Raw genomic sequence first — 17,131 nt, forward strand, 5'->3', positions numbered from 1 at the left:
GCCTCAGTGCTCACAGACAACACTAGGTCTGACTGACTGAAGTGTCTGCAGAGAAAACCAAAAGGAAAATTAAAACAAAAACAGGATGCTGTCCAGTTGAAAAATATAGACTATTCTATAGGCCAAGTGTACAGTGGTGTTCAGAGTTACTTTAGGACCATATAGCACCATCTGTTTTGTGTTGTATCTGACCTTCAGATAATGATACTTTTCAATTAACAAAAGTGTGTTTATGATATATATAAAAAAAGGACATTCTTTTATATTCTATGGTACAGTAGTATGCTACCCTCACAACAAAAATGACATGGTATTGTAATCAATATTTCAATGTTAAATAGTTATTATATAGCCTGTTAATATATGAATATGTTTAAAACAAATGTGTATCATATTTATTTCCTTTGAGTTGAAATATTAATTTTGTTGGACCTGATAGGCTAGAGTATTTCATGATTCTGAAAAAAAAATGTCATATCCATGGAATACACAACCATAGCTGGAGAAATGCATGGAGAGGCAATCCTCAACTCTACAATATATTGGCAGGGGCGTTGTTTTGCACCCATACTGTAACTGTAGTGATGACATCGCAAGCAAGGTGAGTAGGATAACGTGGATGGCAGCAGCCCCATACCATCTGTTACCTACTACAGCATCGTTTCATTGCTGTCAGACCCTGTCGCTTCGCCCTTACTGACATACACTACCCATATTACCCAGTGACAGAGTCGGAGCTTCACACAGGAGGATTGAATGTTTCTTTAAAAGGTATGAATGATACAGACTAGCCTATTTATTATTTTGTTAGACTACCTTCCAGATATGTCTAATTCCACTTCATTCCAATGGTTTATTGCTTCATCATTTCACAGGATGTTTTTAAGCGGTGTGCATTCATTTTGGAGTTCAAATGTGTTTTAAATGTTGTTGGGCTTGCTTACATGCATTTTGCGGTTGCGTTTCTGAATTCCTGTGTCTGGTCGTGCAAAGCGTTGCAGGTTGCTAGGGTGTTGAGACCTGTTGCTATGGGCACATCGTGCTCAAGTGCCTGCAGTGCAGGCTGCTACACACTGCAGCAAACATATTTGACTGTTACACTGCCATTCCATAATCGCTGCTCTGGCTACTGCTAGCTAGCATGAGGACGAAAACTAGCAGTATTTCAATCTTCTCGATGTATCAGTGTGGATAAAGGTAAAATGTCGAGTACAGTGGCATATCACATCCCTGCATTGAGGTACGTTTTCCGACCCATATATCGCACCAACTCCAAGGTGTCTTAATGTAACCATGATTGTGTTCAGACCCAAGTGCAGCTCAGTGATATGCTCCACCTGCACTCAGCGCAAAAATTCCATATTGTGTGTGAGTGATGATGACCATTGTAATGCAGGGCAGTGGGTCTACTATACCTCTAATTACAGGCTACCGGTTGTGACAGTGGAGCGTTGTAATCCACTTGGCTCCATATGGCGTGAAGGGCGGGGAAGGGAGGGCAGGTTTACAAGAAGGGCTTTTATTGCTCGTTGTCGTAAACGCTAGTCAGATTATCTGACAGACAGGGAGGGAGAGTGGTTGGGTTGGGAGGAACGGCATGGCATAGGCAGCAGGTGTTTACGATGGGGGCAGTGTTACTGTATTTGTTGCAGTGCTGCAGAATGTGTGCGTCAGTCATCTCAAACTCATGGTTGGTTATGTATTGTATTAATGCCAGGACAGGGATTGGGAGAGGATCTGAACACCTCAAGTGAACTGTTTAATACACTTCACCCAGGAGATTAAAGATGTGGGGTTGAAGCTACATATCTAGGACCCAGGGAAACTGATCACCGCAGGTGAACCAGTTAAGGCATTACAACCAGGAAATGAGTAGAGCACGACCGGTAGGTTTTTTGGGGGTCCGATACCGATTCCGATTTTTTGGGGGACAAAATGTACAGATACCGATATACAGTATCTGAGGATATACTGTTTTATAGCGGGGAAATGGAACAAGTGACATTTTCCCACACTGACTTCTCATAAATGGCCATCCTAAAGAGTAATTATCCAAGAAATATGCTTAAAATGTTGATTTCTTACATTGTGACAATAATGACACATCATGAGAATGGCCACAAGTGTTCATCCTATTTATTGAATTTCGGTTATCATGGAATTAATTATTGGCCGATATTTGATATTTTGGTAAATGGCCAATATCGACCGATAATATTGGTGAAACATATATCGGTAGGGCTCTACAATTTAGATTAAAGCTACACTGTCTGGGAGGATAACTGATCAGTCAGGTGAACTGGATAATACACTACACCCAGGAAATGATGTGTGGTTGGTTGAAGCTATGGATCTGTCCGATGCTGAGCAATGAGCATTATCTGATAGGCTTGTTAGGCATTGTCTGGCATTGTGTCTCATGTGAGTAAGGACCAAATGGACAGTTTGAAACCAAAAGAAAATCATCAAGTCCATTCCTTTTTCAGCTGTGAGAGAAGAATGTTATGTTTGGCATATTCTGGAATTGAATTTACTGTACCAGTTTTGATTTAATATTATGGCCCTAAATGTATTGGGTATGTTTAAAAGAATACAGAAGAATCTCTCTGTCCTGTCCACACCACTTCCCACGTGTATTTCCATGACATAAAGAACTCTCTGCAGCTGCGTGGGTCCATAACCTACACCTCTATTACAATACCGTGGGAGGATGACAATAAATCAATTTGCGGCCATGCATAACAACAATGCTATAACTATAACCTCTATTTCAGATCGTTTTACTGCACCACACATTACATTGGCTTTTGTCAACATTGGAATTTGTCAACCGTGAAGATGAATTCCATTTGACTTGCATGACAAAGAAATGGAATGTAGATCAGTGTGTAATCATGCCCACTCAGTCAGTGAATGTAACTTACCTTTGTTATAGGAATACCAGTGTCTACACCTCTCTCTCTCTATCTTTTCCTATATTTCCTTTAGATGTCTTGAACATTTAATGTGCTTACTACTGTAATGCGCTTTTTCACACTAACATGCCGACCAATGTTCCCTCTAAACTGCGCGCAGCTCACCTCGGACTGCCATGCAGAAGAAATATGAGCCTGAGCAGAGAAGCGCTAGATTGAACTTCACTCAACTTTCTACAGTTAGTTAACACTATCAATGTTTCGCGCTACTGTAGCAATTGTGATCGAATCAATGCAATATTAGCCACTTTCAATGTAATATACCGAAACAAAACAAACTATGCAAGATTTCGTATGCAAAACTAATTATGCAAGAGATTTTCTTGTAGGCAGAGTGCATTGGAGTAGGATTCTATTGCATTGACAGGCACGACTCAGGCCCGTATTCTACACAGACCGGTGCGCCATAACCAATCAGAGCTGCAGTAGGCCTATATGCAAATAGCCATTGCCATATATGGATCTATGCCATTCACTTTGAACTGGACTATGTTTAGGCTACAGTATGAACGGTTGCGAGATGCGCTTGTTTTGAGATCAAAGTGAGAGCTGCATGTAGCCACGTGTGCACATTTCTTCATATTCTTTGCTAGTTAGTGAGTTATTAGCCCAGTTCTAGCTCATTTCTAGTCAACAATCGGGGAGTGGTTGCTTCCAACAAGAGCACAAAATGTGTACATTTCTAGCAATCTTTGAAAAGCTTATCAGGTAAAGAGGTTTTTTATGTCTTGTATTTTGAGATGGTCTTGAATAAACTAAGTAGCCAATAGGCAGAGGGTAGCATAATGTGTCTGATTCTCTGTAATAATGGTATGGGAATAATAATGAATGAATTTTGGAAAGTGTTTTTTTGCATCAAACACAACATTTTCAGTCACTCCTTGTCTGAAGGACAAGGGGATAAACAGGTTAATGTCAAGCCCTGTATGTTTTTTTAAAAGGTCTCATGGAATGTAGGTCTACATTGAACACCACACATTGGCTGCTACTGAATGATAGAACAGCTATTTCCATGTTAAAATGTTATGGGTTGTGTTTTCCTCCATTGTTTTTGATGGTAGGCCACTGTGGTAGGCCTACATTATGATCAAATAGCTACAACCGCTTACTTGGCCACTGTTAAAACTTAAAGCGTATACAGCCTCAGTGTTCACAGTAAACGCACGCTGGAAGTTGCACAGAATTGTCAATACTTTCAAGTTTGCACTCAGCAGACCTGAAATCTGCTCAGCGGCAAAACATTTTTGAGGGAACATTGGTGCTGACCCAAAGTGTACTGTGTTAAGCCCAGATATTTTATTATCAGATTGTCTGGCTTTCCAGCATGGTTCCAGCCACCTGGCATGGCTTGGCTCAACTCGGTTCAGTTTGGCTCGATTCAGTAGTGTGAAAAGGTCAAGTGTTTACCACTGAGCCAGAGTGTGCCATGTGGTGCCTGCTTGGCTGTGTGTCACGGTTTCTACAGATTAGCATCATCTACCCATTGCCCTGCCTACCAGTCGCCATCAGGGCCTGGACGAATACACTGTTGCTTTTAAATCCTTTTAGAGAGAGACAAACAGTTCTATCTCTCCTCCTCCCTCTCTCTCTCTCCTCCCTGGCCCTGGCCTGTCACTGAACCTTAGAGGTGAGGTGGGGTGTGAGGTTCTTGCCAAGCCAGGGGGCCAGGAGGAGATCAGATGAGCAGGGTGCAAAGCTCAACCAGATCTGTCTCCCTCGCTCAGATCACTGTCGCATGCCGAGGTCACCGGGGTCTGGTCACCAAGCAACACAAGGCACTCATCATGTTCTGCTCTTCCATGTATTAGCCAAGCTACCTGTCTGTTGCTTTAAATGAGTTGGGACGAAAGCACCATACCTGACATCTCGGAATTTTCCCCACATCACCTGACTAGCAATTTAGACCAATAAGATAAACAATTGTGAATGCAAACGAGGCGTGATACCAGGTAGGGGCGATGTGAAGTCGCTTTGGATAAAAGCGTCTGCTAAATGGCTTATTATATTCAGATTCAGCTAGGGAAGACTGCTCAGAACTATATAATTAGTCCCGAGTCGGTTGTATAGTGTAAATCTACTTTAAGACTAAGGAGGATTCCCAGGAGAGGAAGGGCTTGGTCTAGGCCCTGCAGGGAGACAATAGGAGGGAGATGGAGGGAAAGAAGGGAGGGATGGAGGAGAAAGGAGAGAAATATGGAGTGAAAGGAGGGAGGGAAGGAGGGCAAGGCCCTGGCCAGAAGGTGAAAGCCCCAGGGTGTCCTCTTAATCGGCGATGATCTGAGCTGGTTATACAGTGCATTCGGAAAGTACTCAGACCCCTTGACTTTTTCCACGTTTTGTTACGTTACAGCCTTATTCTAAAATGTATTGAATATTTTTTCGCCCTCATCAATCTACACATAATACCCCATAATGATGAAGCAAAAACAGGTTTTTAGACATTTTTGCAAATGTATAAAAAAAATTACAACTGCAATATCACATTTACATAAGTATTCAGACCCTTTACTCAGTACTTTGTTGAAACACCTTTGGCAGCGATTACAGCCTCGCGTCTTCTTGGGTATGACGCTACAAGCTTGGCACACCTGTATTTGCAGAGTTTCTCCCATTCTTCTCTGCAGTTCCTCTCAAGCTCTGTCAGGTTGGATGGGGAGTGTCGCTGCACAGCTATTTTCAGGTCTCTCCAGAGATGTTCGATTGGGTTCAAGTCCGGGCTCTGGCTGGGCCACTCAAGGACATTCAGAGACTTGTCCTGAAGCCACTCCTGCGTTGTCTTGGCTGTGTGGGTCCTTGTCCTGTTGGAAGGTGAACCTTCACCCAAGTCTGAGGTCCTGAGTACTCTGAAGCAGGTTTTTATCAAGGATCTCTCCGTACTTTGCTCCGTTCATCTTTCCCTCGATCCTGACTAGTCTCCCAGTCCCTGCCGCTGAAAAACATCCACACAGCATGATGCTGCCACCACCATGCTTCACCGTAGGTATGGTGCCAGGTTTCCTCCAGACGTGACGCTTGGCATTCAAGCCAAAGAGTTCAATCTTGGTTTCATCAGACTAGAGAATCTTGTTTCTCATGGTCTGAGTCCTTTAGGTGCCTTTTGCCAAACTCCAAGCAGGCTGTTATGTGCCTTTTACTGAGGAGTGGCTTCCGTCTGGCCACTACCATAAAGGCCTGATTGGTGGAGTGCTGCAGAGATGGTTGTCCTTCTGGAAGGTTCTCCCATCTCCACAGAGGAACTCTGGAGCTCCCTGACCAAGGCCCTTCTCCCCCGATTGCTCAGTTTGGCCGGGTGGTGAGCTCTAGGAAGAGTTTTGGTGGTTCCAAACTTTTTCCATTTAAGAATGATGGAGGCCACTGTGTTTTTGGGGACCTTCAATGCTGCAGACATGTTTGGTTACCCTTCGAGTCTAATAGCAAATGGTCTGAATACTTATGTAAATAAGGTATTTCTGTTTTTGATATTGTCTGAATACTTTCCGAATGCACTGTAGATGGACAAGTGACCGTTTAGGATCTAGGAGGTGACTGGGCCAGTTGCCCATGGGCGTTTACCTACACTCTTAGAAAAAAGGGTTCCAAAAGGGTTCTTCGGATGTCCCCATAGGAGAGCCCTTTTTGGTTCTAGGTAGAACCATTTTGGGTTCCATGTAGAACCCTCTGTAGAAAGGGTTGTACATGGAACCCAAAAGGGTTCTACCTGGACCAAAAGTGTTCCACCTGCAACCAAAAAGGGTTATTCAAAAGGTTATCCTATGGGGACAGCCGAAGAACCCATTAAGGTTCTAGATAGCACCTTTGTTTGAAAGAGTGTATAGCCTAATCCCAACGCAATGACAACGTTCCATCTGCTACTTACAGCAGAATCATGAGCTGTGACTGTCTTTCTTCTCTTGTCTTGAACTCTGGGTGGTCTGCTTGGAGAGGGTGGTCTAACACATATAACCCTAGTGGTTGTGTCTTGTTTACTGTTTACATTTAACTCAATTCAAGTCAATACAAAAGTCAATATTCTTGTCATTTAGCTGATGCTCTTATCCATAAATGCTCTTGATGTCGTAAATCAGTTAAGGAACTGTCCTGCAGTAACCTGAAGGCGTTTCACATGAGGAATGCATTCTTCCCATATACCGGTATACATAGTTGTGCTTCTGAGCTGGCACTGACGTGGTCCACAACATTATTTTTAGTCACAATACATAGTACTGAGCTACATCACATGCCATAAAGATTTCTAGTTCCTTAGAATGTGACCTAAGAACAAGCTAATCATTTTAACATGAATATCCATGACTGTTGTGTCAAAACTAATTCCCACATATTAGCCTATAATACCTTGGTTATGATGTCTGAGTATTATTGAGCAAATGGGCACCAATCCCCTATACACATGTTTGGAGTACTGAGATTTCCCAGCAAATCTCCAACCAGTGAAATGAATGGGAAGATCATGACGCCCATAAAAAACGGAACTCAGCTAGACATCAACCCTTTTGTGGGGAAAGACTGAAAGGTGATGAAAATGGTGATCTAGACTGGAGCCTGGGTTCACTCGACCTGGTCTCAGAGCATTTAGTATTATTCTGTGCGTAAATCTGAGACACTTAATTTAGTATGATATGTTATGTTTCGTGGAATAGACGTTGAATTGACGTCTCTGCTCAGTGGGTTAGATCATATATTTTCAGGTAGAAATACCTTGCGAAGCAACTGCTCTCTATCCCTCTCAATCGTGCATTCTTCTGTCTCTTCTCTCCCCCTCCATGTCTGCCCCACATAGACCGGACAAGTAGGCACGCAATGGATTATGGTCACTGTAGTTAATTACCACGTTTTCTGCACTAAACTATGTAGAATATTGGCCTGTTGGAAACTACAACTCCCTACTACATCGCACAGTTCAGGCTTGATCTGATTTATCTCTAGAGAAATTGAGAAAAAAACGAACGAAATGGAATTCAAATAGTTGAACCGACATCGGTCAATTAGTTACTTAAATAACAGACATTTCGGTTAATCACTCAGCACTACTTTACCTTACGTTACATTACATTGGCCTACCAATGTAATAGTGGTCTTACAATATAATACAAATTGTAGTGCGTATAGTATCCTACGTCTTAATCGCATTTGACCCGTTTAGTATAATATATTATGTTTGACTGCTTTAGTATGATATGCTACGTTAGGTTAGGGGTTAAGGTTAGGAGTCAGGGGAAGGGTTAGCTAGCATGCTAAGTAGCTGAAAAGTAGGTAAAAGGTTGCTAATGATCTAAAATGCTAAAGTTGTCCAGGATGAGATTCGAACACGCAACCTTTGGGTTGCTAGACATTCACGTTATACGCCCACCCATCCACCCCAACAAACCATCCTCCTTTCCTGCAGTTAAATTACCAAAGTGCCCTCTAGTGGCCTCAGCTGTCTGCAGAGCTCCGAGACAGGATTGTGTCGAGGCACAGATCTGGGGAAGGGTACCAATACATTTCTGCAGTGTTGAAGGTCCCCAAAAACACAGTGGCCTCCATCATTCTTAAATGGAATAAGTTTGGAACCACCAAGACTCTTCCTAGAGCTGGCCGTCCGACCAAACTGAGCAATTGGGGGAGAGGGGCCTTGGTCAGGGAGGTGACCAAGAACCTGATGGTCACTCTGACATGGCTCCAGAGTTCCTCTGTGGAGATGGGAGAATCTTCCAGAAGCACAACCATCTATGCAGCACTCCACCAATCAGGCCTTTGTAGTGTAGTGGCCAGACGGAAGCCACTCCTCATGAAAAGGCACATGACAGCCTGCTAAAGACTCTCAGACCATGAGAAACAAGATTCTCTGGCCTGAATGCCAAGCGTCACGTCTGGAGGAAACCTTGCACCATCCCTACGGTGAAGCATGGTGGTGGCAGCATCATGCTGTGTGGATATTTTTCAGCGCCAGGGACTGGGAGACTAATCAGGATAGAGGGAAAGATGAACGGAGCAAAGTACAGAGAGATCCTTGATGAAAACCTGCTCCAGAGCGCTCAGGACTGGGGCGAAGGTTCACCTTCCAACAGGACAACGACCCTAAGCACACAGCCAAGACAACGCAGGAGTGGATTCGGGACAAGTCTCCAGCCAGAGCCCGGACTTAAACCCGATCGAACGTCTCTGGAGAGACCTGAAAATAGCTGTGAGGATCTGCAGAGAAGAATGGGAAAAGTCTCCAAATACAGGTGTGCCAAGCTTGTAGTGTCATGCCCAAGAAGACTCTAGGCTGTAATCGCTGCGAAAAGTGCTTCAACAAAGTACTGAGTAAAGGGTCTGAATACTTATGTAAATGTGATGTTTTTAGTTTTTTAGTTTTTATACATTTGCAAACATTTCTAAAAAACTGTTTTTGATTTGTCATTATGGGATATTGTGTGTATATTTATGAGGGGGGAAAAAAACAATTTACTCCATTTTAGAATAAGGCTGTAATGTAACAAAATGCGGAAAAAGTCAAGGGGTCTGAATGCTTTCCGAATGCACTGTATGTCTGGTGTTTCTATGTCAAATTGTTTTGTTATATTTCAGTCTTCTGTGATGTATACAAAGTTTAATAGTGGGATGCAAACTCAAAATTGAATATATTTCTACTCTATATTTGACATGGTACAGGTGTCTTATTGTTTTAAGCCCATAACCATGTGTGTAATGTGTATACCTTTGTTTCAAAGTAGATTTGTTTAAGACTACTAAGAAACACTCTGATTTAGCCCACTGCAGTAAAATGTTTTAACTTAAGTAACCTACTGTCCATACCAAACATAATATATCATACTAATTTGAGTGTCCCGGATTTACCTCTACTATTTTACGTCTAGTCGATGTAATGTAACCTAACGTAAAGTAACATATCATACTAAATGGAGTGGCATGGATTTTTGTCAAATAAAGACTGCCTTGGTAGGTGGGGGTGTTGTAGACCCACTGGCTAGAACCAGCTAGGCATGCTGCCCACAACTCCCAGCCCCCTATCCCTACAACCATCAGCCTGGCCTTCTCCTTTCCTGTCTCAGGATGCGACGGACAGTGTGACGTCCCACTAACACAGTGAGACCAATGAAACAGTCCCTGTTCTAACCTCCTTGCTGACTGTAATGTGTTTACAGCCTGAGGAGATTACAAGGAAGCAGCTTGCAGAGTTGAGCGAGCGGGGAAAGCTGGGGGCAGCTAGGCAGGAGGCAGCTGCTGTTTTCTATACTACTACGCTGCAGTAGGCAGCGTTAGCAGCAACAATCACAGCCTGCCTGGGGTAGAGGGGGAGACAGGCAGGATGCCATTGTGGAGAAGTGGCTCCCGGGCCAGGCAGCAAGGCTCAGAAAAAGCTAATGGACCACCCAGACCCAAGGCAAGGTAGGCCTGTACTAGGCCCTTATAGGCCCTAACCTCAACTCAACTCTGGGTTTATGGGACCGGGCTGCTGCTGGATTATGTCAATTAACTATCTTTACTCCCCTTCACCCCTTACTAGACATATAATAGACTGAGTTACCGTGTTGACATATAGAACTTAATTCTGAATGAATCGCTTACTTCTACCAATGCTCTTATTTTTACTCAGAAGCACAATACATTGTGTGCTGGGAATAGACAAACATTTTTGAGTACTGATTGATTGATAATGAGCTATGTTGTCAACTTCCAACCAATCAGAGCACTAACCAGAGCACTTTCCTTCACTGAGCCTTTCTGTTCGTCCTTCTTCCCTCCATGTACTGTGGTGATCACCCGTGGAAAAGTCTCTATCCCAGGTCTGCATTAGTCTGCGTACCAGTCTTTTTGACATTTGGCAAATGACAGGAGTGGCAAGGAGTGGAATGTTATAGCTGAACAGAGACGGCAACCAGGCTAGGTCTGCATGACTTAACTGTTGAATTCTCTAGTACATAAAAGGATTCCAAAGGAATTCAGCTGTTAGGATTAGGAATGTGGCCTAGTAGTCGCTAGTGTATCAGTGATGAGACGACCGAGTAGATTACTTCATTTCTTGACTTTGTAGCCATTGGGTTACTCTGGGTTGTTACAGTATTAAATAGGCTTCAAGTCCACGTAGCAGATAATGGACCTTATCAGATATTTATGTAGTTGGTGCTGTATATTAACTAATATACATGGGTTCTAACTTGAAAAAGTATTTGTTAGTTTACAATTGTACAATGTACGCTCCCCGCATATAGAAACCACGAAGACTGCCAGAAAGCCCCGAACGCAAGATTGTAATTTTCTATGACTCCCACAGTGGAGGAATATATTGCCTGGAGCCTACTGTACATGGTATACTGTAAGTGGCACTTCACATTTTAGTATGGAAAACGTCTGTGAGGATTTTTCTACAATATTCACAACAAATTGACACAATTACAATCTTTATAGAAAGTTAATTCTCTCCACTCTCTCCCCGGTTTTAGCTTGCGGCTATCACTGTCTAACTGGCTAGGTTTAGGATATTCACTAGTCCATACCAGTGACAAACGTAGCGATGTTATCAACATATGGCAGTACACAAACAAAATCTAACTCACTTACAGTATATTACAAGAAATAGCCACGAATTCATTCAGAAATGGAGGAAGAGGATAGCTAGCTCTAGCAAGCTAACGTTATCTGCTGCCTCTTCAACAAGAAGCAACTGTGACCACATTGATCCTAAGATCCAAAAATAAACTTTCCCATGGCTCAAAATCCACAATCCACCCCTCCAAAGAAAGCCGGTCGGCGATTAGATCCATAGCCAAAGCGTCGCATTTCAGTTTAGCCTGCACTCGGCAGGCCATATAGAAAACTCCCCCAGAGCCACAGATCGACCGAATTACCGCATCGCGCAGTCCCCACAAACACCTTGAAAACTACTCTTTCCCATAGTACAAACCTATCTATGACAGCATCAGCAGTTAGCTACCAACAGCTGGCAGACATGTTTACATTTGGTTAGTTTTATCAGTGTTATTTAGATGGAAGACGTGAGCTAAATGTGGGAGCTCTATACCTAACTAACGTTAGCATAGAGGTAGCAAGCTCGCTACCTATCTCTTTCACTTACCGGGTTCACTGATACCTCAGGGGAATATTCCTGTGGTTGTAAACATTGTTTGGGACTTTCTAAGGATAGTGCTGCTCTGAGCTGATTGTATTTATTTTCAAATGCTTCAAGACTGGTTTTCAGACAAAAATAAAACAAAGCCTAATAAAGTATTTTTCATACCTTTTTCATTTGATTATAAAAGCATATGTAATATGCTACTTGTGTCACCACTTTCCTGCTTCCATACAATAGGCTGTAAGGTTCATTGAATCAAAGCGTAAACATATCACCCACAAATCAGCCTGAACTGCTTATTCTGCTGTAAGCGTTTATCTGATATCAATATTGAAGATAATGTAGAGCTTATATTTGACATACAATGAGGAGAGTTTTGATATCCAGCTGGTCTGTTGTTGATTAAGTCTCAAAACAACATGATTTCCCCCCCTTTCACGTGACGTAGCCTGTCTGTTCTGTTTGCATCATCTCTTGAAAATGTAGTGTTGGCGGGAGCGGAGATAGTGAACGAGGGAGAGTGAAAGAGAGTAGATGAGGTAGGAAGGAGGAGGTTCATTGGCAGATAATGCTGACAGGCCTGTTCACCTGGCTTTCTCAACCCTGTCACCTTACACAGGTATGGAGACTATTCATAACCAGGTATTTACCTTCAAGGAATGACGATGTCACTACAGCTATCTTCCTCATTTTGATTTATTGGATTGAGCTGATGGAGATTGTATTTAGCTGTAAAAACAACACCAAAAAAACAGTGAGTTTTGTGAATACGCAATACATTACATTTACATTTTAGTCTTAGCAGTTTGCTATATCTGCTACAGCAAACCAACTTATGGTCTGTGTCAATGTGGATGGTAAAAAGGAATGATTTAGATGTATTTGTATCAGTTTAGTGGCATTAAAAGGGCCACTGGTTTCTGGTCTTGGTAGGTCTAATTAGGGTGGGAAATGTAACTTTTTGGTCCGCAGTGGTTAAAAAATAATGAAGATAAATCACAGAAAACACTGTACCCCATCCCGCTTTCACCACTCTACCATTGAGATTCTCTCTTCCAGAGCTGACACACACACCCATGCTTTTGATTTTTTTTTTTATGCTCTCAAATGCTCTGTGTGACCATCCACCAATGTGGCTGGTAAGAATAGACATTCTACCAGCAAATGTCAAAATCTACCAGCATTTCCCACCCTGGGCCTAATTATCTCCTATATGTCAACATTTCTGTTATCAATAACCTATCAGCTTTGGTGCACTGACATTGTCTTAGTTGGAGTTGATTTGTGATGGGAGTTTGTTTTGGACTTGGACTGGAGGGAGCTGCAATGTGTGTTTCTGTGAAAGTTGTGTGTGTTTTATGGGGGGGGTGGGGGGTGTTGCTAATGTACTTTGGCTCTAGATGTGTGGTAGTATAGGAGCCAGGACTACAGGGTTAAGGTCCCCAGAGAGAGGGGACAGCTAGCCAGGTGTTGATGACTGATGTGGTGTGGTGGCGTAGCCACCATCGCTCACACATTCCTTCTTCAGTCACGCCACATACCTCTAACTCTACATGCACTCGGCCAGCAAAAGCCCCGGAGCACTGACACATTTCTGACTAGAGCACTGACACATTTCTGACTAGAGCACTGACACATTTCTGCCCTACTCAGTTAGGGCAGAATCTTAACTTGAGATCACAGGCTTTACTCAGACTTTGAGTAAATCATGATGTCAATTATTGAGTAATGCGGCACTTATACATACTACAGTGCTATGAAAAAGTATTTGGCCCCTTTCTAATTTTCTTGACTTTTGCATATTTGTGATACTGAATGTTATCAGATCTTCAACCAAAACATAATATTAGATAAAGGGAACATAAGTGGACAAATAACACAACAATTACATATTTATTTCATTTATTTTATAAACAAAGTTATGCAACACCCTATTCCCCTGTGTGAAAAAGTAATTGCCCCCTTACACTCAATAACTGGTTGTGCCAGCTTTAGCTGCAATGACTCCAACCAAATGCTTCCTGTAGTTGTTGATCAGTCTCTCACGTCACTGTGGTGGAATTTTGGCCCACTCTTCCATGCAGAACTGCTTTAACTCAGTGACGTGTGGGTTTTCAAGCATGAACTGCTCGTTTCAAGTCCTGCCACAACATCTCAATTGGGATTAGGTCTGGACTTTGACTAGGCCATTCCAAAACTTCCAATTTGTTGCTTTTTAGCAATTTTCATGTAGACTTGATTGTGTATTTTGGATCATTGTCTTGCTGCATGACCCAGCTGCGCTTCAGCTTCAGCTCACAGACGGATGGTCTGACATTCTCCTGTAGAATTCTCTGATACAGAGCAGAATTCATGGTTCCTTCTATTAAGGCAAGTCGTCCAGGTCCTGAGGCAGCAAAGCATCCCAGTAATGACTGGCGAAAACCCACCACTGCATTCCACAGTAAGAACATCATTCCAAAGGTCAAGCATAGTGTCACGCCCTGACTCAGGGGACGCTTAAATGTTGAGTCAGGGTGTGTATATTCTTTGTTGTGTGTTTTCTATGTTTCGATCTATTATGTGTAGATCTATGTTGGCCGGTGTGGTCCCCAATCAGAGGCAGCTGTAGCTCGTTGTCTCTGATTGGGGACCATACTTAGGCAGCCTATTGGCACTAGTGGGTTGTGGGATCTTGTTCCGTGTAAGGTATGTTGTGTGTGCTACCTTGGACTTCACGTTTCGTTTAGTTTGTTGTTTTGTCTTTGTGTTTATTTGGTTTAATAAACATGTACGTATATCACGCTGCGCCTTGGTCTGACCCGTCCTTCAACGAACGTGACACATAGTGGTGGTGGTGTGATGGTTTGGGGATGCTTTGCTGCCTCAGGACCTGGACGACTTGCCTTAATAGAAGGAACCATGAATTCTGCTCTGTATCAGAGAATTCTACAGGAGAATGTCAGACCATCCGTCTGTGAGCTGAAGCTGAAGTGCAGCTGGGTCATGCAGCAAGACAATGATCCAAAACACACAATCAAGTCTACATGAAAATTGCTAAAAAGCAACAAATTGGAAGTTTTGGAATGACCTAGTCAAAGTCCAGACCTAATCCCAATTGAGATGTTGTGGCAGGACTTGAAACGAGCAGTTAATGCTTGAAAACCCACACGTCACTGAGTTAAAGCAGTTCTGCATGGAAGAGTGGGCCAAAATTCCCCCACAGCGACGTGAGAGACTGATCAACAACTACAGGAAGCATTTGGTTGGAGTCATTGCAGCTAAAGTTAGAAAGGGGGCAAATACTTTTTCATAGCACTGTATATGCCCATTCCACGGCACAGTACTGTCTCACTGTCAACACGGGTTACAATTAATCAACAGTAGTTTCCTTATGGTTGGCTGACTGACTGTGGAAGCAGAATGTGTTTATTGCTGATGCTGTTTGTTTGCCTATTTTGTCTGTAGGACTTAGTTATGTGGGTCATCATGTGCTGTGCGCATTCCACAGGTTGTAGCAGGTTCAGCCTATTTTAGGAGGGCACAGATGGAGAGGGAATGGGCTGTCGTGTGTGTGTACTACAGATGTTCTGTGATAAGTGCAGTTCTGTTCATATGATTTTGTCTGGAAGGTTATCTGAGCATTAATAGTCAGGCTTACAAAGTTGTGAGGGAAAATACCAGATACACCTTTTTCTTGAATATTATTTGTTATATGTTCTACGACTCTGTTGTGATTTTGAAGAACTGAACCTTTCTATAGTATGCCAGAGAAATAGTGTAGGATGCTAAAATGTTTTAAGAATGAGGAAAACAGAAATTGTCCACAAAATGAAAATTTGTATTTTTATCCATTACGGTTTTGGGACGGTTTTGGGTCTTTCTTTGGGACAACTTGCGAAATATCCAGAACGGTCAGCCTGTTCTTGGATATCAAGGGATTATCTGTTTATTTCAACATTATTCTAAGAAGCTTTTTAAACAGGGTCACAGAAACTGGCAACACCAGTCAATCCTCCCCTGTACCATCCCTTGTATAAAGGGCTGGATAAATGCAGGGGCTTACCGCCCAGGCCCGTGGGGGGGGCCCAAGAGGCAGCATGAAAATAATAAAATTATAATTATAATTGTTAAATAAGGAATTAATTATGTCAACCATGCTTAGAACATTATGCAACAGTTGACTAGATATCTGGAATTCATGTCGATACACATTATGCCATCACAATCAGTGGATGATTCCATCTCATTTTGACTACATAAATCAAAATGAGAGAAAAGCTTGGTGGAAAGAGCGCCACAGTGACATCTAGGGGTCAGACAGAGTAGCACGCCTGCGGGACTATTATTGAGAACAATGGAAACCTGAGTCTTTGTGTCCAGTCCACGCTCTCTCTCTCTCCTCCTTCCTCCCCTCCCTCCATGCATCCCTCCTCCAGCTTTTATCTCTCTATCTCTCTGGAATCTGGATCCTCCCCGTCTCTCTCTCACTTTTATTATCCTCTCTGTTCATCTCTGATATTTTATGATTGTTTCTTCCTGTCTATCTGGTTGTCAGGAGCCCTAGTCCCTCCGAGATGAACGGTAAGCCTTGGGCCAGGCCAAGCTACCAGGACCAAGCTGCAGCTGAACACACACAGGACAAATGTACAGCGTCCCACCAGGAACCACAACAACAGCACCCTGACAAACTGTGCCTGGACTCCTTCTGGAGTGAGGTGGAGACCATACGCAGCCAGGATAGCGGTTACATTGACCTTGACACTGACAGTGCCAGACGAGACTCCAGACACTCTGAAGGTAAACAGAGAGACAGAGGAATAGTGTCAGTCAGTCAATTACCTGCATAGGCCTATTGTTATAATGTAAACAATGAGAATTGGTTGTTATTTGGTTGCCTGTTGTTTTTTAGCGAGTTGTGTTGTGTTGAACCATGTGTCTGCCATGTGTCTGCAAAACATGGAACGACAATATTATGTGCAATATTGCAATGTGCTCTCCCTATAAAAAATACAGTTTTAGTCATTACTCAGACGGTACATATGTTATGCATGGAACTGCAAGTAATAGTATAATATGCACACTCACAAAAGCATGCATGCATCATGCAAGCACGCATGCA

The 17,131-nt window shown here is 42.8% G+C and overlaps 1 protein-coding gene across 3 annotated transcripts in view; it reads left to right on the plus strand.

Moving 5' to 3' along the window:
- Positions 1-631: 631 nt before the first annotated feature.
- The window catches only part of LOC121578323 (rho GTPase-activating protein 40), a 37,237-nt gene continuing 20,737 nt past the window's right edge, over positions 632-17,131 (plus strand). The window contains exons 1-2 of one of the 3 annotated variants that reach the window (XM_041892634.1): positions 632-771; positions 16,568-16,809. In XM_041892634.1, coding sequence (XP_041748568.1) covers positions 16,587-16,809 — 223 coding nt within the window. In that variant the 5' untranslated portion in view covers positions 632-771; positions 16,568-16,586. Of the gene's footprint in view, positions 772-1,057; positions 1,241-10,143; positions 10,347-16,567; positions 16,810-17,131 lie in introns of those variants that run through there. The other 2 variants (XM_041892633.2, XM_041892632.1) reach the window with 2 other exon arrangements.

The sequence above is a fragment of the Coregonus clupeaformis genome, chromosome 12 (assembly GCF_020615455.1).
Source record: "Coregonus clupeaformis isolate EN_2021a chromosome 12, ASM2061545v1, whole genome shotgun sequence".
In the NCBI taxonomy this organism is placed as follows: Eukaryota; Metazoa; Chordata; class Actinopteri; order Salmoniformes; family Salmonidae; genus Coregonus; species Coregonus clupeaformis.